The sequence below is a fragment of the Amyelois transitella genome, chromosome 6, assembly GCF_032362555.1.
Source record: "Amyelois transitella isolate CPQ chromosome 6, ilAmyTran1.1, whole genome shotgun sequence".
NCBI classification, from domain to species: domain Eukaryota; kingdom Metazoa; phylum Arthropoda; class Insecta; order Lepidoptera; family Pyralidae; genus Amyelois; species Amyelois transitella.
Window position 1 is genome coordinate 1,214,688 of NC_083509.1, and position 23,743 is coordinate 1,238,430.

Below are 23,743 nucleotides of genomic sequence, written 5' to 3' on the forward strand. Positions count from 1 at the left end.
CGTATACAATAAAGACTATTCACTCTTGCCTTCAATATATAAATATATCCGGAAATAGAAACATTAATTAAGAGAAGTATTCTACTAATATTATAAATGCATATGTTTGTGAGTATGTCAGTATGGATTTTTGTTACTCTTTCACGCAAAAACTACTGAACCGATTACGGTGAAATTTGGTATGTAGGTAGCTGAAGACCCAGAATAACACATAGGCTACTTTTTATCCCAGAGTTCCCGCGGGATTGATAGGGTTTCCATGCGGACGAAGTCGCGGGCGGCCTCTAGTATACGAATACACGTATGTATATCCGGAAATAGAAACATTAATTAAGAGTAGTCATTCATAAATAAATGATTAATGATCAAAATAAGCGTGGGCATTCCACAAAAACTGAAAAAACTGTTCCGTAAAAAAAAAAACAATTGTTTTGACACGATAAAAAATAGAGTGTGTGAATTTTACTGTTTTTTAGGTATTATATAAGAATAATAATCGAAAAGACACGAAGATACTGAAGTTTATTAGCCATTCCATTATTATTCCAAGTTTCTAAGCCTGTCCCTTAGTCGCCTTAAACAACATCCGCTGAAAGATATGGCGTGGTTCTATTCTTAAGTGACGGAAACCACACGGCGTAGTGCCGGAAATTTCCCGTTACTTGCATTTATATGAATGTGGCTGTTTCCTTAGTCGCGCTTTTAACATCCATGGTAAAGAAATCCAATGGCCCTACTCTGAAGTTCCTGTCTGGAATCATATGGCATATTCTTATTATAATGACCAGGTGATCAGATAATGCCGTGTGGTTCCCGGCACCAATAGAAAAAAGAATAGGACCACTCCATCTCTTTTCCATGGATGTTGTAAAAGGCGACTAAAGGATAGGCGTACATACTTGTGATTCCCCTTTTAGGCGATGGTCTATCAACCTGTCACTATTTGAATCTCAATTCTATCGTTATACCAAACAGCTGGCTTTTAAGTCTTTTGATGACTGTCAGCTCTGTCCACCCCGCAAGGGATATAGACGTGATCATACGTCACGTCATGATCGGATACGGGATTGCCAAGGTCACCCCCTGGTCAATGTCGGCACATCCAGGTGGTGTCACGTGTCCGGTGCTACGTCATCGCGACTGCCGCAGTCGAATGTCATATTACTAACGTTAGTTAATGCGGGCGTTAACAACATTTGGCTGTTGTTAATTTAAAAAAAAATAATAAAAAACAATTTAAATTTTTTTTTATTCCATTCATAAAAATAAATTAGTTTTTTTTTTTAAGTCGATCAAGTGAAATTCATCTGTTAATCTTTCACATTCGTAGCTCTGTTGTTGTGATGCGATGTCTAAAAGGGGGTATCGTTATTGTAATTTTATGTATCCTGCCTGCGTTCAAAAAGTATCAAGCTAGATCCAAAACAGTGCCGTGTGGTTACCGGCATTAATATAAAAAAAGAATAGGACCACTCTATCTCTTTTCTACGGATGTCGTAAAAGGCGACTAAGGGGTAGGCTTATAAACTTGGGATTCTTCTTTTAGGCTATGGGCTAGCCTGACACTATTTGAATCTCAATTCTATCATTAAGTGGAATCTGTGGATCGGTGAACTGGCTCTGTATACCCCGCAAGGGATATGACATGATCATGTATATGTATGTAAGATACAAAATAATTATTACCCATGGCTTTATCAACATGGGATGCTTTCGTTTATCTAAAGAAGGTCAGTCTCCCCGCGGCACCGTTAGTGAACACACGCTTGTCAGTTAAATTATTTGTTGCGCTCTCGGTCTACATATTCATACTCAATCATCGCAATGTTTACGTGTGCAAGTTGCAACAATAAACACACGGACGGCCCCGTGTGCAGTGTTTGCAATAGGGTATATGATTTCGCGTGTGCCGGCATTACCGAAAATGGGTATAGAAGACTAGGGGATCGTAAAAATACTTGGCGCTGTCCCTCTTGCAAAGCTGGGTCTCTTTCACCGGCACCTGTATCCCCTGCTCCGTCTCAATTGGATAAGATGCAGGAACAGTTAAACCGGATTGTTTTTGATCTCGGGTCATTGAAGACATTAGTGGAGGACGTTAAAACCATCAAGTCGGAGATGACAGAACTAAAAAATTCTATTGAATGGGCTCATAAATCTATTGGTGACTTCACCGCAGCTTTTTCGGCCATAGAGATCCGTGTCTCAGGTGTTGAGAAGATGGTTAATGAGATCCCGACTTTACAGACTGATATCAATAGGCTTAAACAGGAGTTAGAGGAGAGGGACCAGTTGGCAAGGGCCAATAACGTGGAAATTCGTGGCATCCCTTTGAAGAAAAATGAAAACTTATTTGATATAGCACAGAAGGTTGGTGAGTTGAGCAATTTCCACTTTAAGAAGGAGGACATAAGCTATATTGCTCGGATTCCCACACGTGTCCCCAATGCTGAAAAGCCAATTATCATCGCCTTTAATAATAGGTATATAAAGGAAGATCTGGTGGCATCAGCGCGGAAGAGTGATAGGCTCAAAATCAACAACTTGGGCTTTTCTACTATGGGACAGTTCTACGTGAATGATCACCTCACCCAGAAAAACAAAATCCTATTAAGCAGAGCGAGGGCAATGGCCCGGGAGAAGGATTTCCGCTATATTTGGGTGAAACATTCAAAAATCATGGCCCGGAAGTCAGACACGTCGCCTATATTTTTTATAAGAAGCGAAGGGGACCTTTCAAAAATAGTTTAACTTACTTTAATAATTCATTACTTTTACCACTATATTACATTTATACCATTTTATGCCTTAAGAAAGGAAAGAGACCTATTGTTATTAGTTTGAGTTATTTATGTGTGCAAGTTTTTTCACTATTTAATTTACTTTTTTATGTAATACGTCATATATATTATGTTGTGTTATATTTAAATTACGTTGTTAAAGTTCTACCTAATTTGAGAGTCATTGGCACATTCCGAACCTTTTGTTTACTTTATCGCTTTGAATCATACGTCGGTAGTCGCGGCGTAGCCAGCTTGTCGCCACGCCTTTGTATACTTTATATGCATTCTCGAGATACGCAGTTCTCCCGCATTAGCAACCGATTAAGCGATGATTTAAAGTCGAGTCTCGCACGCACTTTACTCAACTTAAATTTTTATTTGCCTATCTCTCGCGCTATTCGAAAGTTAACATTATTTTATGTTACCCTGCATTCTTATTTTTTACTTGCTACTAAACCTTGCCGTAGTTACAACAATAACATTATTAGCTTTGTTTATTTTATACACATATTTCCACTTACATTTTTTATTGCTATTTTATTGAACGTAGTCGCCAGATGCTATTACCCTTTGGAAAAGTATTCTTTAAATATTGTGCAGGATGAATTGGTATTAATTTTTGTATTGCATTGTGGCTTGGAATTGTTTGGCATTTTTTATCCTAATATTTTACAATATTGGACTGTTAATATTAATATTAGTATAAAGGTTCACAGTAGTCTTATTAGTATGTGGGATATAATATGGATTCACGGAATATAGTAGCATCTTATCAAAATACTCGAGGGCTACGTACTAAAACGCATATATTTAAACGCAACCTCCTTTTATCAAATTATGATATTATCTCGTTGACTGAGACATGGCTACTTGATGGCTTGAGCGATAGTGAGCTATTCGACGACCGTTATGTAGTATTCAGGCGGGATAGAAATTATGCATTGACAAATGAGCTTTATGGAGGAGGTGTCCTGCTAGCAGTACATCGGGGTCTATCAGCTGTCGAGCGGCCGGAATGGCGTTCGTCGGCTGAGGATTTATGGATAACGATAACACTCAACAATAAAGACAATAACATTTTTAACAAAAATGATGTTAAACTACACGTTTGCACAATATACTTGTGTAAAGAAAACTTGGGAAATTCTTTCAACATACAACTTGCAAATTTTTCTGAAAAATTGTCGTATATTTTTAGTTTGTGTCCGAATGACTTATTTTTGATAATGGGGGATTTCAATTTGAGTAATATCGAATGGCAGGGTGACATTAAATTTTATCAACCTAGCGGAATACATGGTGATTCACAATTGTTATTTTTTGATACGTTAACTGAATGTAATCTCAATCAATTTAATTCTCACAGGAATGCTACACATAATCGAATTTTGGACTACATATTATCTAATCATGACCTACATGTATCACACTCTCAACATTCGTTAGTACCTGAAGACCCGCACCACAAGTCCTTGGAAGTTACTTTAAATTCCATTCGTGTTAAGGGTCTTAAGTCTAATACTAGGCAGAAATATCTATATCATAAAGCTAACTTCGCAGCTATTAGTTCTTCTTTAAATGACATTGACTGGGACGCCTCTTTATATAATAATACTTTAGATGAAGCTACCAATACATTTTATAATCATTTATACAGTCTTAGAGATAAATATATCCCCCAGAAAACGTTTACACCAGGCCAATATCCGCCATGGTACTCTTCACCCTTAAAGAAGCTGTTACAGGAAAAATTAAAATTTTTTAAAAAGTTCAAGACATATGGTAATGTCGCTGATCGTGAAACGTTTAATCTTCTACGCAAAAGGGCCAAATTAATGGAACAAGAATGTTATCATAAATTTATCGCTCAATCAGAAAATAATATTATTAATCAGCCTAAATTATTCTGGTCATTTGTTAAATCAAATAGGTCTGGTCTTCATTCCTTACCTTCTTCTTTGCAGTATGAAAGTCAGTCAGTTCATAATGGAAAAGATATTTGTAACTTATTTGCTACTTACTTTCAGTCCAATTTCCTTGATAAAACCGGACCGAATGCTCATGCTATGCATACTGCCTCGGATGAGCCAAGTTCCTCGACTATTAGCGACGTTAAAATAAACTATGATCTTGTTCTGAAACTTTTAAAAGATCTCGATAAATTCAAGGGTGCTGGACCTGACGGGATTGACGCAAGGCTTATAATTGGATGTGCGGATGGTCTAGTTTGCCCGTTGTGCATTCTCTTCCAGCGATCAATTAATGAAGGTGTTGTCCCGGAAATTTGGAAAAGTGCATTTATCACACCTGTGCACAAGAGTGGTAATAAAAATGATATAAAGAATTATAGACCGATATCCAAATTATGCATATTTGTTAAAGTTCTTGAAAAATTGGTTCATGCGGATGTTTATCATGCACTTTCCAACACATTCATGGAAGAGCAACATGGTTTTTTAAAGAAGCGATCAACTACTACTAATCTTTTGACTTTTACTGACTTTGTTACACACAATATGGACGCCGGAGGTCAAGTAGATGCTGTATTTACTGACTATAGTAAGGCATTTGACCGCATTGACCATGACATTCTATTACAAAAACTTTACCTTGCAGGAATTCATGGCAATCTTTATCGTTGGTTCGTATCCTACATAGAAAATCGGTCACAGGCCGTTGCGATTAATGGTTTTTCCTCGGAATGGCGACATGTACCATCAGGTGTACCCCAGGGTTCTCTTTTGGGACCTTTACTCTTTAACATTTTTATTAATGATGTTGGCTCATGTTTTGTTCACTCAAAATTTTTATTGTACGCAGACGATATGAAGATATTTAAAAGTATTAATGATGTTTCGGATTGTCAACTGCTTCAAGAGGACCTTAACAGATTTGATAAGTACTGTCGCATTAATAAACTTGATCTTAATGTTGATAAGTGCTTAACCATATCGTTCACGAGAAAATTTAATCCAGTTTTAAATGTTTATACTTTAAAAAATCAAAATTTGAATCAAGTAAAGGAGGTTAAAGACCTAGGAGTCATGCATGATTCTGAAATGTCTTACGAGAGACATATTAATTATATTGTTAAAAAGGCTCTTAAATTTCTTGGTTTTGTTAAAAGATCTTGTTCGCAGTTTAATAACATAAAAATTTATAAAATTCTTTACTGTGCGTTTGTGCGTAGCTCGTTAGAGTATTGTTCTCAGATCTGGAACCCTCTATATAACGTTTATATAGACAGACTTGAATCAGTCCAGTGTAAATTCTTGAAGTTCTTACAGTTTAAAGCAAAATGTTATGATCCAACCTATGATGCAATATGTAAAAGACATCATATCTTACCTCTTCAAATAAGAAGAAAAATTGCAGATGTATCATTTCTTGTAAAAATAGCTCAGAGTTCTGTAGATACTCCAAATTTACTTAGTAAAATCAATTTAAAAGTACCCAGTCGTACAGTGCGAATTCCATCGTTTCTTAGCGTACCTTTCAGTTCTAGTAACTATAGACAAAATAGCTACTTTATAAGATCAGCAAAAGAGCTGAATAAACTAGCTGTAGGCTCCGAGCTGGATCTGTTCAACTCCAGCCCGAGACAGTTTGTAAATGGGATGTCCAAGGCTTGGTTTAGTCCGGTGGCTTAATGACTCTCAAATGGTTCAAATCTATTTGTCGAATCTATTTTTTTTTTTTTTTTTTTCTGGTTCCTTTTGTCCTAGTAATTACGTATGTAGTATGGTTTTGCTGACAGGCTGTTTAGATTTTTACATGTGAAAATATGTAAATGGTCAATAGTCTCTCATATAGTTTTTAAATCATTATTTAAGACTGTATATTTTCTGAATAAAATAAAATAAAAAATAAAATAAATATCTAATTAAGCACAGAAAGTCAAATATCTGAAAAAGCTTTGTAATCCCAAGTTATATGTGTTAACGTAAGTTTATTTACTTGTATGTTTGTCATTTACCTTTTCACGAGTAATCTACAGAATTAATCTTGTTGAACGTATATATTATTAAAGAGTCTGGAGAAAGACAAAGAGTATCTTTCATCCCGGTAAAAGCTAAATCTCCTGTGGGATTTGCGAACAATTCTCGTGTAAGTGGCGCAAAATTCGACGGCTTTTGTAACTAAATGTCGCTTTATTAGTTCCTTTTTTAGATGGTGGTAATATTACGCGGGCGAAGCTGCGAGTAAGAGCTAATCAATACTAATATTATTAAGCTGAAGAGTTTGTTTGAACGCGCTAATCTCAGAAACTACTCGTTCTATTAAAAAAAATATTTTTGCGTTGAATAGACCATTTATCGAGGAAGGCTTTAGGCCATATAACATCACGCTGCAATCACAAGGAGCGAAGAAATAAGGAAGAAGAAGGTCAAAAGTAACCAAAACCGCCGAACTTGCATGAAAAGAGTTACGAATGTGTATGAAGCGAAGGAAGTATGCAGAGATCTTGGCAAGTGGAAAGATGTAGTCTCTGTTTACCCCTTGCGGAAAGAGGCGTGATTTTATGTATATACATACCTACATAAAATCACGCCTCTTTCCCGTATATACATACATAAAATCACGCTTCTTTCCCACATCCTTTCTATGAAGTACACACCAATTTTTTTTTACAAAAGTAGTAAACCTAAAATGTTGCCGATCCCTGGCCGAAGTCAAGCGGTGGGTGTCTACCATCGTACTGACACGCAACCCGAGCTCGCAAGCGAGTTTTAGTCCAACCAAAGCGGGGCCAGGCCCTACCGCGCTCGCGAACGTGAAGTGCAATGACCATTTTGGATTTTTTTTTAATGGACATGCTATTTTTCTGAAGGTGGGTATTTTTGTATTCAAATTCAAAATTTTTATTCATTACTATAGGATACTATATATCGCTTAATAATTGTCAAAACGTATGGTTTAACAACATTGGTTGACGTCAAATCAATTACTTAAAAACTAAGTTTACTGCCGCTTCCAAGGCGTCAGTGCAGAAGAAGCGGTAACAAAATGCACTGCAACATTTTCTTCAACAACGTCAACTTCACAATATTAATTAAAGTTAGAATAGTATAATACATATGTATCTACATGTACTAGTCATCTACTTTTATATCCCTTGCGGGGTAGTCAGAGTCAACTGTCTTGGAAACACTTTTTCTATAATACATATTTAAATATAGTCACGTTTATATCCGTTGCGAGGTAGACAGAGACAACTGTCTTGGAAAGACTGTTAGGCCACGTTCAGCTGTAGGTATAAACATATGTTTTCATATAATTATTAATTTTATCATTAAGATAGACAACTGTCTTGGAAAGACTGTTATGCCACGGTCAGCAGTATATATTTTTTTTTTATATAATTGTTAATTTTATCATTAAGCTTGCTCATTTAACGCGGAGTTATGACTTTAAGCTTTGTCTAACCCGTTAAGGAGCCCGTACATAGTAAGCCACGAAAAACAATCTATTAGAAAAAAGGTTCTATCCTTGTTTATATTTATTAAAAACTATTGAGATGTCCTGGGTCTCCCTTCTGAAATTACTTTTGTTAAACACTAGCTGTGCCTGCGACTTCGTCCGCGTGGTGTAGAAATTGCCTTTATTAAACATAAGGGAATACAAAAATAATTTGATGTGATCTAAAATTTATACACGATTCTCCAAAGTCCGTCTAATAATAATATCTATACGACATCTATTTGTATAGCAATGTGAATTCATTCATTTCAGTCAGAATTTCATTTCATTTAAAGATATGTCTACAATATCGGTTACAACAGGCACGGACATTTATTATTTACTGACGTAACTTCCCTAAGGTCCGTTGTACACGACCTGTGTTAGTCAACGTAGGGTGTCCTCATACGACGATAATTAAAGCTATTAAATTTATTATTTTGAATTTTTTTTTTTAATATTATCTAAAAGAAATTGCATAATTGAAACATAGCAATACTGAAATATTGTTTAGATTTTGACCTTTTTTTTCCGAGCCGTTTGTTTTGGACCCAAAAGAAGAGTTTAAATTTTAATGTACATACATATAATCACGTCCATTCCCCTTGCGGAGCAGCCAGAGCCAACGGTCTTGAAAGACTGATAGGCCACATTTTACAGATGTGGAATATATCGTGAGGCGAATGATCCAATATGAAAAAAAAAGTAGGTTGTATTTCCCTGCAAAGATTACCGAGGCAAAAAAACAGGAGCCACTTTTGACCGTACAAATATTTCAAACTATTTCACAGAGCAACTTGAGGCAATTCATCCAAATTTGATATAAGCCGGCGTCGAGTCATCGGCGTAACGTGTGACGTCATCTGAGCGGATTTCCCGCGGGCTATAGGCCAATCAAAGTGAAACGACCATTTATTTGAGACCTCTAGGATCAGTACCAAAGATATCAAGAAATAAGTATTCATTACAAAATATAGTATCGTTGAGTTAGTATCTCGTAACACAAATCGCGAACTTAGTTCGCGGCTAACTCAACTTGTGTAATCTGTTGCGGTATTAAGCTTGTCTGTGACACCGGAGGTCCCGGGTTCGAATGCCGGCCAGGGCATGATGAGAAAAGAACTTTTTCTGATTGGATGTTTATCTATATAAGTATTTATTTTAAAATATAGTATCGTTGAGTTAGTATCTCGTAACACAAGTCTCGAACTTACTTCGAGGCTTACTCAGTCTGTGTAATCTGTTCCATATACATATATTTTTTAATTTATGCGTACCCCTTAAGTCGCTTGTATTTATTTGTTTTACACTAACATATAAGTATGTGTGGTATTTTTGTGGACATTATCATAAAGTTTTCCAGATCGTAAAAAAGCCATTATAGTGTCATTTGATGGCTTGACTAAATTATTTCAAGGAATCGTAAATGCGAACGATCCCAATTTAATTAAACTAGTGATTTACATTTTTTGTTAGCTGTACGTAACAAAGAAAAACCAATTGGAAATTCAATATGTTCACTTGAATTTGAAATGAACTGAGTATTCTGCGTAACAAAGAAATAGTATTTACACAACGATTATTTTTTAATTGTAAACTGACCTTTGACCTCGTCTCCGGTCGCGTGAAAAGAACCCATGACGTTTTCAGAACACTACACTTTACGAAAAATTACATAGAGATCGGTTAAGTCGTGTTGACGTTTAGGACGGACAAACGAACACCTAAAGGGCGACTAAGGGCTTATAATGGGGCTAGCAACCTGCCAATATTTGAATCTCAATTCCATCATAATGCCATACAGCTGAACGTGTCCTTTCAGTCTTTCCAAGACTGGTGGCTCTGTCTACCACTGTAGAAACGTGACTCATACATTCCTGAAGCAAAGCCGCAAACTAAATCTACTAAGGAATTAGTTCAACGGAATTTTGTAGAAAGAAATCTTAATACAAAGTTGTTAAAAATAATTCTTTAGGGACAAGGTTTTTCTTTGAGAGAAAAGTATGAAGTATCGGTTAAAAAGTTAACTTACCCAATTAATGTATTAAAATTTTCCAAGAAAAGTTGGAGTCTGGCGAGTAAATTACCGCTCAAAAAAATTTTTTTCCAATAATTTCACCGTGCACAAATCACAATCAATTCCAAAGAATGGGGAAATCTGTGACGAAATAAAATGGAGATAAATTCAACAGACTATTTTAATCCTTAAAAAAATGCCCAATAAATATATGTATATAATAGCCTAAATAAATTGATGACGATAATGTTATTATAACGCAACCTCAATGATTTTTATGTACGCTGCCTTTTTGATTATGTACATACATACATAAATCACGCCTCTTTCCCCGAGGGGTAGGCAGAGACCACATCTTTCTACTTGCCACGATCTCTGCATTACTTCTTTGGCTTCATCCACTTTGATAACTCTCTTCATGCAAGCTCGTCGGTTTCGGGTACTTTTGACCTGACCTTTTGCTAGAACGTCTCCGATTTGATCAAGGTACGTTCGTCTAGACCTTCCCACTCCAACAGTCCCATTTGTGAATGGGGCTGTTGGAGTGAGAAGGCCTAAAGGCTAAAGGCTTCCTTTGTATATTTGCTCAGTCCACCTGCTTTCATTCATATATTATATTATTGTTCATCATATACTTTGGTTGACTGGAAGATCTCAATTGGGATAACTCCGCCATTGTATATATTCTTCTAAATCCAATATATGTTTTGTAATTTGTTATATTTCTTTTTATGTGCAAAAAGAGTTTATAAACAAACAAAGAATAAATACTTACAGACACCATAATCGACTATTTTGATAAGATTAGGACGATGACTGAAAAAAGATTTGACTAAATTAGGAAAACCTCAAATGTATAAATAAAGGCCGTAAAGTCTTAATAGCAATAAGAGAAAAAAACGAGATTTTAAAAAAGGAATTGAACGTAGGAAAAGCATCAATAAATAAATACCACCAGCAACGGTTTGAAGAAAAAAAATGCTTCTAAAAAGTCTCAGTAATAGTTGTGACTACTTAAACTATAAGCTTTTATGGATCGTGCTCGCGTGCTTATAGTCATAATATATTATATTTGGCAAAACACCGCAATTTGCATGTGTTTTCGACCGGATATTACGTACCTAGGCTATACTTCCGGTTGCGATTTTATCAAACGATTTTAACACTAACACGGAAATTGTTCTTTTAAACGTTATAAGGAGGTTTAGTTATGAGAATATTTTTTAAAGAGTAAGTACCTTATGTTGTATATCAAATCTATAAACATACTAGCCCCCAGGTAAACGTTGTTTTCCCATATAAATATTTTTTAGGTAATTTCTAGTTTAAAAAAAATGTAAGGGTGGACAACACTTATCATTAGAGTATGAAAAAATAGATGTTGGCCGATCCTCAGACCTACTAAGTTAGAGACTTGTGTTATGTGATAGTAACTCAACGAACTACATATATTTTATAATAAATTCTTATATAGATAAATATCCAAGACCCAAGCCAATCAGAGAAAGTTCCTCTCTTTATATGCCCTGGCCGGGATTCGAACCCGGGACCTTCTGTGTCACAGACAAGTTTACAACCGCCACACAGGCCGTCACGATCTCGTCTATATCCCTTACGGGGTAGATAGAGCCAACAGTCTTGAAAAAACTGAAAGGCCACGTTCAGCTGTATGGCTTAATGATGCAATTGAGATTCAAATAGTGTAGTGTCTTTGAGTTCATACGAAACAGATCAGATGCGCATGATTGTTTATGTCGTTCATTAGATAACGACCTTCTGACGTCATCGCCTCGTGACTGTACTACCGGCTGATTCCGTAAAGTAGTTAGATCAACAGTGGCATTATCCAGAAACGCCTGGATTTGCCTAGGAATATAATTTGCTTGTGTGATTTCCGGCACTTTAGAAAAGAAACTCAATGTTTTCCATGAATGTTGTAAAAGACGAATAAAGCTTATGACGGCCTCTGTGGCGCATCCTACGCTTGTCTGTGACATCGGAGGTCCCGGGTTCAAATCCTGGTCAGGGCATGTTGAGAAAAGAACTTTTTCTGATTGGCCTGGGTCTTGGATGTTTATCTATAAAATATAGTATCATTGAGTTAGTATCTCGTAACACAAGTCTCGAACATACTTCGAGGCTAACTCAATCAGTGTAATTTGTCCCGTAATAGGTATTTATTTAAAGCTTATAAACTTGGAATTCCTCTTGTAGAATAAATACGAGTCTTTGTTTCTCTTTTTATTACGTGCGCAGATTGACCTGCACTAGCACCTAGGTCATAACTGAAAATCAGCGTATTGCTCTATAGCAATAAATTCGTTGAGTTGTGACATTTTTGTATAGCTGCAACTCATATCCTTATTAAAATGTATTTTATGTGTTCATTGTAAATTGTGTGTAGTAAATAAATAATCAAATAAATGAGTTAATAATCTATTTTTCAAATAGACTTTCTCATATTGAATTCAAATGTTATAATTGTGAATAACAATATCACGCAGAACACAGGACTTTTTGGTATGCAAATGTGTTAAATGCATACATATAAACATATACATATAGTTATGTTAATATATCTCGCGGGGTAGACAGCACCAACGGTCTTGTTAAGACTGAAAGCCCACGCTCAGCTTAATGACTGAATTGACATTCAAATATTGAAATTTTGCTAGCACATCGCCTACAAGGAGAATCTCAAATTCATAAGCACAGGCTTATCCGTACAAGGTGACTACAGGATAGCCGTTAGTCGCCTTTTACGAAATCCATAGGAAAGATATGGAGTTGATCAATTCCAAAGTGACTTGAACCACACGGCACCACATTAATTAAATGCATATTTTTCAAAAATCACTTTTAAACAGTTCAGCACTTCTGCTCAAAGGTCTTATTTCACTCGTGGTCGTGACGCAGGCGCAGTCGGTTCCAGAAAACGACACCACCCTAGAGTATTCTCAATAAAATCCTCTTAGCAAGAGGCCAAAGCTCAAATCAATATCATAATATCGGTTCTAAGAAGAACTGTTAAGTTTTTGTTGCTATTTAGGTATTTATTGCTTTGTTTTTGTTACCGTTTTCAATTTTATTAACGTCCGTCTGTACTTCCTTCTTACTATTTTAAATTTAGAATGATGATGTGAGGATATGGAAGTCTTTATTATTCGAATTTTCTCATTTTGATGATGAGAATATTCTGATCAATTTATTAATTAAGTCTTTAATTTCAAAATTTGTAGTTACTATTGGTGAGATTTTGATAAAATAGAACAAAGGATAGAACATAACCGGGAATCGTAATACACAGGGTAAGTACTTTTATTCCGAAACTTACACGGGAGCGAAGTCCCGGGGCGCTGCTAGTAAGTACTTCCTCCAAGATTCAGGCTTGACAATAAAAGTCCGTTTACCATCATGGACTGAACCTGTGACACATACATACACGAAATCACGTCATATCCCTTGCGGGGTAGACAGATCCAACAGTCATGAAAAGACTTAAATACCACGTTCAACTCTATTAATTCAAATACTCACAGGTTGCTAGCCAATCGCCTACACGAAGAATTCCAAGCCTATCCTTTAGTCGCCTTATACGACATCCATGGGAAAGAGATAGAGTGGTCCAATCAACAGTGTCGGTAACCACACGGCACACTTGAGCCTGTGATCCTTACGCGACTTTTTCTTTAGTCTACTTTAAAACTACGATGATTAGTTCAAACGCCGAATCTGTTTTATTTACTCTACATCCTAATCGCTTGCTTGTCCTATAACACATGGTTCAAGGCCTTATAGGCCATTACTTGGAAATTTCATGGCAAATACTTAAAGCGATGGAAAACGATAATATCGGCTTTTAGTTTAGCAAATTTATATCAGAAATGCCTCCACTTTCTACAAGCCCATGTGACGTCAAAATGATGTGAATTTAAAATTATGTCTAGTCCGCTAAAGATAAGAAATGTACTAAATGTGTATAAACTGTCTTTGTCAAGTAGAACGAGTAGTAATGAAGCGCTGGGTACACTCAAATTATTTCCGCTTTAGTCGCCTTTTGCGACATCCACGGAAATGATATAAAGTGGTTCTATTCTAATGCCGTGTGGTTCCCGGTACCAATACAAAAATAAATAGGAATACTCCATCCCTTTCCCATGGATGTAGTAAAATGCGACAAAGGGATGGGCTTATAAACTTGAACTGCACATGACCTATCAGTATTTTCAAGACTGTTGGCTCTGTCTACCCCATAAGGTATATAGACGTGATTATATGTAAAACAGAACCAAGCAAACTTTGTGAATAAAAGGCAAAAACTTGTTCCGTATAGAGCCAATAATTTATAAATTATATTGATTCCAGTGTAATCGATTCTTGAAGAAACGATGACCTACTGACCGTATGAATAGTCAATAAATGCAAGTCAATTTATTTCACTACAAGCTGTGCCCGCGACTTCGTCCGCATGGAATAATTAATTTGGCCATCATTGAAGCAATAATCTTCCCCGTTTTTTTTTCACATATTCCATTATTTCTTTACTACTTAAAGTTGCAGCGCAGCGTGATATTATATAGCCTTCCTCGATAAATGGACAATTCAACGCAAAAAGAATTTTTCAATTCGAACCAGTAGTTCTTGAGATTTATTTCAAACAAACAAACCTTCAGCTTTATAATATTAGTATAAATTGGCTAGCAAATATTGCATAGATTCAGAATTTGACTTGGATCATAGATATTTCATCCCTTTCAGGGTATACAGAGCCAACAGTGTTTTTAACCACTGCGCGTTGCCATATATGGCGCCAAAATGTATACGTTTAGAAGTGTTCATTACATCTTATTGTCATTTTGAAGATGTCCAATGTTCAAAGAAGGCAATTAAGGTTATAATTAATTAGCCTATTTATTAGTTTTTATTTGCAAGTACTTTACTATTACTATCATAATAAAAAAAGGGAAAAGACAATAAAAAAATAAGGTTTATGTATGTAATATGTATGTTATACTAATAAATCCCTACTAAAATTATACTTAAATCGTGAGAGTAAGTTTATTTGTGTACATTTTATATTTCTCTGTTTTTTAAAAGTGTCTGGATAGGGTACTATTCATTTCGGTAAAAAATTTACTTCCAGTAAAAAAAAAACTTGTACTAGTAGGTGGCGCAAAAGTACGTGTAAGTGGCATTAAAGCGCGTGTAAGTGGCGTTTAAGCGTGTGTAAGTGGCGTTAAAGCGCATGTAAGTGCCGTTAAAGCGCGTGTAAGTGGCACTAAAGCGCGTGTAAGTGGCATTAAAGCGCGTGTAAATGGCGTTTAAGCGCGTGTAAGTGGCACTAAAGCGCGTGTAAGTGGCATTAAAGCGCTTGTAAGTGGCGTTTAAGTGGCGGTAAAGTGCATGTAAGTGACGCTAAAGCGCTTGTAAGCGGCATCAAATTCGCTCGTGCGAAGCTGCGGCTGAAAACTAGTTTCATATAATGACTATGCATTCCACAACACTCTGAATACATTAAGGGCTCATACATAACCCTGTAGCCTCCGGTATTCGATGACGAGGCAATAAGGAAGTCATTTCCTATACCTTTTACCTAAGGGTCTTTATGAGTCGCCTACAAGGAAAAATTTTTATACGACGTAGTTTCGAGTGAAATGAGACTTTATTTGGATTTGATAAAATTTTGCCAGAGTAGGTACATACACATACATATTAACGTTATTGCAGTAATATTTTTTCAAAGTTCATAGTGATAATGATTTGCACTTTGGCAAGTTTTAATGAATTACAATTTCAGCGACACTGACCACCTCAATTATTTTTATTTTCTTATCAAAGACACAAATCCCTTTTTTTAGTTTATCACTAAGTTATAAATCTCGTGTAGTGAAATCAGTCTAGACATAGTTAAACACCTTACACATTAACAATATTAAACATATTTTTAAAAAATTCGGGGCGATTCTGAAACATGAATAAAATACAATGATTCTTTAAAAGTACCGAGAAAATGTGTGGTCGTGATAAACAAAAATCAGTGAAGCTGAAAAGGGTTCGTAGTTATTTAGGATATCTAGGTATTTGAGCACTAAATACTTCGCTTCCAATCTACTAGGTACTTGAAATACTAAGACTGTTAAATGTTAGATCAAGAGTGACCTAAGAAAGCATATAACTGAACCAAATAAGTAATTTTGTTTATGCAAAAACTACTTAACCGATTACGGTGAAATTTGTATAGTACGTAGCTGAAGACAATGTTACGTTATGATAGGGTTTCCACGCGAACGAAATCGCGGGCGGCCATCAGTTATTTATAATAAACTAACTGTGCCCGCGACTTCGTCCGCGTGGAATAGTTATTTTGGGCATCATTAAAGCCCTCAAGGATGAATAATTTTCCCCATTTTTTTTTTCACATTTTCCATTATTTCTTTGCTCCAAATAGTCGCAGCGTGATGTTATATAGTCTAAAGCCTTCCTTGATAAATAGGTAGTCTATTCAACGAAAAAGTTTTCAAATTTTTTAATTCGAACCAGTAGTTCCTGAGATAAGCGCGTTCAAACAAACAAACAAACTCTTCAGCTTTATAAATAGTGTTTTCATCTCCAGACGATCCTGGAACGTTGTGATGACCACCAACAGCGTGTGGGCTCCAGCGGCAGGCCATGAAGATGACACCGTGCACCTGGCCGACCACGCTCTTCTTCTTGATATGGTGAGTCTTAAACTTTACCCACGGCCATGTAATGTCGTCGGCTCTCCATATATTTCTACGCCGTGACATTTTGGCCAATATCTGATCGGGTAGATCCCCTTTTTTCTGTATGAGTTTCTTGTAAGTTCTGTTGTCAGTCAGTGGTTTAAGTTAAAAATAACGCTTAAAAACCAGTCATTTTTATAATTTCAACTAGACCATTTGAAAATCAAATCTCTTGTTATTGTTCCGTTGTCTATCGTAATAAGGAAATTCAAAGTTAATTCAATATTGACCCTTCAAGAAGTAACCCTTCATCGATTAAATAACTTAGCTACCTACCAGTATACCAGTTGTCAGCTACACTGTTGTTTAAGTAAATTCGCAGTTTCATCTATAAATAGAAATATCTTCCTAATATTTGTTGAGGGCCCCAAATTTTGAAGTAAATGCTCATTATAAGATCTTTGTCTTTGAAGATCAGTTAAAAGAATCTAATGCTATTGAAATATATGTTTCTACTAATAATATGCTTTTAATATAATTTTCATACATACATACAATGACGTCTATATCCCTTTCGGAGCAGACAGAGCCAACAGTCTTATAAAGACTGATAGGCCACGTTCAGCTGTTTGGCTTAGTGATAGAATTGAGATTGAAATAGTGACAGGTTGCTAGCCTGTCGCTAAAAAGAAGAATCCCAAGTTTATAAACCTATCCTAAATATTAAATTTATTCTAATAATATTTTCATACATACATATGGTCACGTCTATATCCCTTGCGGGGTAAACAGAGCCTGTCTTGCAAAGACTGAATGGCCACATTCAGCTATTTGGCTTAATGATAGAATTGAGATTTAAATAGTGCCAGGTTGCTAGCCCATCGCCTAAAATAGAATCCCAAGTTTGTAAGCCTATCCCTTAGTCGCCTTTTACGACATCCATGGGAAAGAGATGGAGTGGTCCTATTCTTTTTTGTATTAATGCCTCTTTTGGCACATAAAATTGATAAAATTTTCTAAGGAAGAAAAAACTTTTCTATATTTTTTCGCAGTTTCTTCTATAAACAGAAATATCTTCCTATTACATACATACATACATACATACATAAACTCACGCCTCTTTCCCGGAGGGGTAGGCAGAGACTACCTCTTTCCACTTGCCACGATCCCTGCATACTTCCTTTGCTTCATCCACATTCATAACTCTCTTCATGCAAGCTCGGCGGTTTCGGGCACTTTTGACCTGACCCTTCATCTTCCTATTATCTGTTGAATTTAGAACTAAATAGTTCTAAATTTTGGTCCCAGATTCCATTATCCTTATTATAAGACCTTTGTCTTTGAAGATCAGATAATGGAATCTATGCCATCGAAATATACGTTTCTACTAATAATATGCTTTTAATTAAATTTATTCTAATAAAATTTTCGAAGAAAGAAAAAACTTTTCTATAATTGTTTTCCTTAAAGGGTCTTCTGCAGCGAAAACAAAAGGACAGAAAAAATAAAAATTTACTTATGAAAATTCCTATTGGTGACAAGAACTTCGTACTATTATGGTAGTAATCAATTGCTTTCATAATCGTTGCGTAAGGCTAAATATAAAAGGGGAGCCTTTACGAGCCAAATAGCTGAACGTGGCCATTTAGTCTTTTCAAGACTGTTGGCTCTGTAAACCCCGCAAGGGATATAGACGTGATTATTTGAATGAATGAATGAGCCTTTACGATTTACATGATAAAAAAAAATCTCTTTGATTTAAATGTCCCGATATTATCCTCAATGCTTTATGATTAATTCATCCTTCATTTTTTAAGATAATCACATAACCATTTTATATTTGTCATCCCATTTATATTCCGTTCCCGTGTGGTTCCCGGCACCAATACAAAAAAAGAATAGGACCACTCCATCTCTTTCCCTTGGATGTCGTAAAAGGCGACTAAGGGATAGGCTTACAAACTTGGGATTATTTTTTAGGCGATAGGCTAGCAACCTGTCATATTTGAATCTCAATTCTATCATTAATCTAAACAGCTGAACGTGGCCATTCAGGCTTTTCAAGACTGTTATGTTTAAAGAACTTTATTTCTCATAAAAAATACAATGGTATTTCACTTACTGAGAAAACATTTTTACAATTAAATTATACAATGTGCGTGTGCGGTTATCAAAACTAACAAACAAAATGAAGGTACAACTAAAAAGTTAGCGCATTCGCATCGCAAAGCAAAAACGAGAAGTCACCAAACAATCATGGATATAAAGCTTGATGCGTACCAGGCTACTAGATGTGTCAGATTTACTAAATTATACCTGTTAAGTTTTATAAATGGAAAGTATTAAATGTGTTACAATACAATGTATTAATTTATATTGTCTGATATATACTTGTTTTATTTAATTTTGTATTAAAGTTTTTATTTATATATTATAGATATGTTATAGATATGTTATAGATATGTAGGTATGTAATTATATATTTATTCTAAACATTCGCGTATGTACTCTTTAAGTAATCTTTTAAAGCTGGTGGTTGATTTTGCTTCCGTGATTTCTTTTGGAAGTTTATTGTATATTTTAACTCCTTCAAATTCAATATTTTTTGCTCCATAATTTTTAGTTCGGGGAGTGCGTGTTATTAAATGGTTAGCATTCCGGAGTTTCATTTTTTGTTGTAGACCTTTTTTCCGAAAAGATATCAAGGTATGGATTTCCTCATTCAAAATTTTATGGATTAATATACACGTGCAATATATATATGTTTGATTGATAGTCATAATATTTGTTTCATTATATATTTTTTTAGTAGGTGTTCGAAAAGTATAATTAAATAAACATTTTATTAATTTGTTTTGAGCTGTTTGTATAATTTTGAGATTGGATTTTGCAGTAGTACCCCATATTTCGATTAAATATTCTATATGTGGTTTGACTAATGCATTGTACATAATGTATTTGATTGTTCTTGGGATACATTTCGCTACACTATATAAGGAACCTGTAAGTGATGTTAATTTGGCTTTAATTTTATTAACATGTGGTTTCCAATTAAGATAGTTATCCAAGATTAGACCAAGATATTTCTCATTATACTTTCTTTCAATTAATTGATCGTTAATTTTTAGCTGGGTGGTATATATGACTTTTTTATTTTTTGCAGAGATTATAACATAACTTGTTTTATCTGTATTAATAGTTAGTGTATTAGAAAGGAACCAGTTATTTAAAAGGTCTAGATCATTCTGAGCTTTTGTCATTACAGCTTGTCCAGTATGACCAAAATAAAAAAGACTTGTGTCATCAGCATATAATGTGATATCAGCTTTCAAACCAATTCTTTCAATATTATTTATGTACACTAAGAACAGAAGAGGGCCCAAAATTGATCCCTGGGGTACGCCAAAATCAATACTTTTAGAAGAGCTCTGATAGGGTCCTATTTTAGCTATCTGTTGACGGTTTCTTAAATATGATTTAAAGATGTCGAGAGCTACGCCTTTGATGCCAATGTTTTGTAGTTTTTGTATGAGTTTTTTATGACAAATAGTATCAAATGCCTTTTTTAGGTCAATGAAAATGCCGAGCGCTATTTGTTTTTGGTCAATTTTATTTTTTATATTAGTGATAAGGTCTATTGTTGCCGAAAGCGTATTAGATTTAGGCCTGAAACCGTATTGCTTTTTATAAAGGAAATCTGTTACTTTCAAATGCTCTTCCAAACGAGTAAAAAGAACTTTTTCGAATATTTTAGAAAAGACAGGTAGCACAGAGATTGGACGATAATTGGATGTATCAAATTTACTCCCTGATTTATGTATTGGGGTTACCTTTGCAACCTTTAAACGATCTGGAAAAACTCCTTTTTTCAAACAAAAATTAATGCAGTTAGTTAGTGCAGGAACAATTAGCTTTTTGACACATTTAATTGCCTTAGTACTTATGCCATCAATACCGGAAGCCGTATTTGGGTCTAAATTATCGATAATTTTATCAATTTCATCCGTGGTTGCCGGTGCAAAATCATGAAGCTGTGTTTTTTTATTTAAATTAAGTGGATCCGCTGTATTTTCATCTCGTTGATATCTATTCGGAATCTTGCCTGCCAGGATGGAACCTATAGAAGAGAAGTAGTCATTGAAGGTTTCACAGATTTGTTTTTCGTCGCTGATCGTACCCGACTCAGTGATAAGTTTACTTGGTCCAACTACATCCTTTATTTTATTATTTGCGAGATACTTTATTGCTTTCCACATCTTTTTAGGCCTATTTGTATGTTTCTTGAAGTATTTATGGTAGTATATTTTTTTACTGTTGGCTCTGTCTACCCCGCAAGGGATATAGACGTGACCACATGTCTGTATGTTTGCATTTATATTTTATTTAAATGGTAATTCAAATAAAACAGAGCTAGACATTTCTACCCTTGAAAGATAAGCACTGACTAGGCTGTGGCGTGTGCTAGGCTGTATTTCCGTTATCAGTGAAGGCTGTTGTTAAGATAAGACCTAAGCTGACCCTGCTTCTGATACACTGGCGGCCAAGGTCAATGATACAACCTTAAGACAATAAAGTTGATACATATACATACATATAAATATGGTCATGTCTATATCCCTTGTGGGGTAGAAAGAGCCAACACTCTTGAAAAGACTGATCGGCCACGTTGAGCTATTTGGCTTAATGATAGAATTGGGATCCAAATAGCGACAGGTTGCTAACCCATCGCCTAAAAAAAGAATCGCAAGTTTGTAAGCCTATCCCTTAGACGCCTTTTACGACATCCATGGGAAAGAGATGGAGTGGTCCTATTCTTTTTTGTATTGGTGCCGGGAACCACACGGCACAGCGAAGTTGATATAACCTTAAAGTAATAAAGTATTAGAATACTTTTGCTTGCTTCCTGGCTTAAGTCCCGGTTGCATCCTCGCCATTCTGGAGAGGAGTTAGGGGTAAGCCTTAGACCATGGATCCTGGATTGGGTGAGTCAGGTTTTTACACAAAGCGACTCCCGTCTTATCTCCGTTACCTTTGCAGGGGAACCTAATCCGTATTCGATGAAATGGTTACACATTCAGTTGCCTGAATGTGCAGGTTTCCTCACGATGTTTTCACTCACCGTAAGAAGGAACATGGCGGAACATGTAAGATCACATATTTTTCTAACACCAATTTGTACCATGTTTCAAGTAAATAAAGAATATTTAATTTCATTTCATTTCATTTCATTTCGAAGTCGCATACTTTTTCTTTAAATTCCAAGTATTTCTTTGGATTGTCTTTATCTTTTCTTTATATAAAATATACCTATATTGTTTACTTTTATTAACTGTAAACACAAATGATAATGAAACGTATTTCATAACTAAAGAAAGAAACTAAGGCGACTAAGGGATAAGCTTATAAACTTGGAATTCTTCTATTAGGCGATGGGCTAGCAACCTGTGACTACCTGCTTCTGCTCATCCCAAGTAAATAGGTCTATCCCTTAGTCGCCTTTTACGACATATATGGTAAAGAGATGGAAGTGTCCTATTATTTGATCTTTTGGTGTTGGGAACCACACGGCACTTTGAAGATATTAGATAGAAATCTCTCGAATGGGTCAAATTATGCCCCTTACTATATTATCTATGCATTACAAGGTCAAGCCGGAAAGTTCCGAAAGTATTCGCTTATCAGAGCCATTAAGCCCTCAACCTATTTTTACGACAATAATACTATTGATTTTGTGATTAATGACCCTTTGTAGCTGTTCATAACTTCGTGGTTTGAATTTGTGATCTTATATATAAAATTCTCGTGTCACAATGTTCGTTCCCGTACTCCACCGAAACGGCTTGACCGATTCTCATGAAATTTTGTGAGCATATTGAGTAGGTCTGAGAATCGGCCAACATCTATTTTTTATATATCTTAGTGATAAGGGTTGTCCATTCTTAACATTTTTTTATTTAGAAATTACTTAAAAATTATTTATATGGCAAAACAACGTTTACCGGGACAGCTAGTAGTACTATAATAATTGTGTATTCTTTAGTATTGCGATCCGAAATTTCATTATTTCCTTAGTTGTTACTTCTTGACAGCTTTTATCTTTTGTGTTTTTTCTGTCAGTTTTAATAATATGGTCCGACAGTGCCGTGTGGTTCTAGATGCTTTAGAATAGGGGATAGTAATATTCTAAATTCAGGAACCACAGTAATTTCTATCTGCCCCGCAAGGGATATCGACGTGATTTTATTTCTGTATGTATGTAATAATTATAAACTTGGGATTCTTCTTTCAGGCGATGGGCTAGCAACCTGTCACTATTTGAATCAAACCAAATAACCGAACGTGGCCTATCAGTCTTTCCAAGACTGTTGACTCTGTCTACCCCGCAAGGCATATCGACGTGATTAAATGTGTTTCTATGTACCTCAACCACTCGATCACCGACGCGTAATACATCATAAACAATAAAAAATAGATACAATAAACATTTATAAACTATATATCGAAAATAATGTGCATAATATTATCATACATAATACTGCGGTAAAAATGAGAATTTCCGTCCGTTCACAAAAACTTGGTGTTAAGGTAACCTCGGCCAAGGGTGGAGTGTTGTGGTGATCACTCACTGTCACACTTACCCCGGGGTCAATGCCATTGACGTGCAAACCTTTGTTCCTTAACTATTTTTTTATATTAAAAAGAAACAGAATACGTCCTTGCTTTATCCTATTAGGATAAAAATACCTTAAAAAGGTACACACATAAAGTCTCGCCTCTTT

At 35.5% G+C, this 23,743-nt stretch overlaps 2 protein-coding genes across 2 annotated transcripts in view; both read left to right on the forward strand.

Annotated features, from left to right (window-relative positions):
- Nucleotides 1-1,975: 1,975 nt before the first annotated feature.
- Nucleotides 1,976-3,077, forward strand: LOC132901868 (uncharacterized). The gene has a single exon (XM_060944814.1). The coding sequence runs from the start codon at nt 2,035-2,037 to the stop codon at nt 2,749-2,751; it is 717 nt and encodes a 238-aa protein (XP_060800797.1). The 5' UTR covers nt 1,976-2,034; the 3' UTR covers nt 2,752-3,077.
- A 4,434-nt stretch (nt 3,078-7,511) lies between these two features.
- The window catches only part of LOC106142894 (glycine receptor subunit alpha-1), a 54,058-nt gene continuing 37,826 nt past the window's right edge, over nt 7,512-23,743 (forward strand). Inside the window, exons 1-2 of the mRNA XM_060944858.1 lie at nt 7,512-7,614; nt 16,874-16,979. Of these exons, the coding sequence (XP_060800841.1) occupies nt 16,930-16,979 (50 nt within the window). The 5' untranslated portion in view covers nt 7,512-7,614; nt 16,874-16,929. The remainder of the gene's footprint in view (nt 7,615-16,873; nt 16,980-23,743) is intronic.

Excerpts from the sequence above, each read along its gene's own strand:
- LOC132901868 (XM_060944814.1), top strand. The coding sequence starts at position 2,035 with ATGCAGGAACAGTTAAACCGGATTGTTTTTGATCTCGGGTCATTGAAG.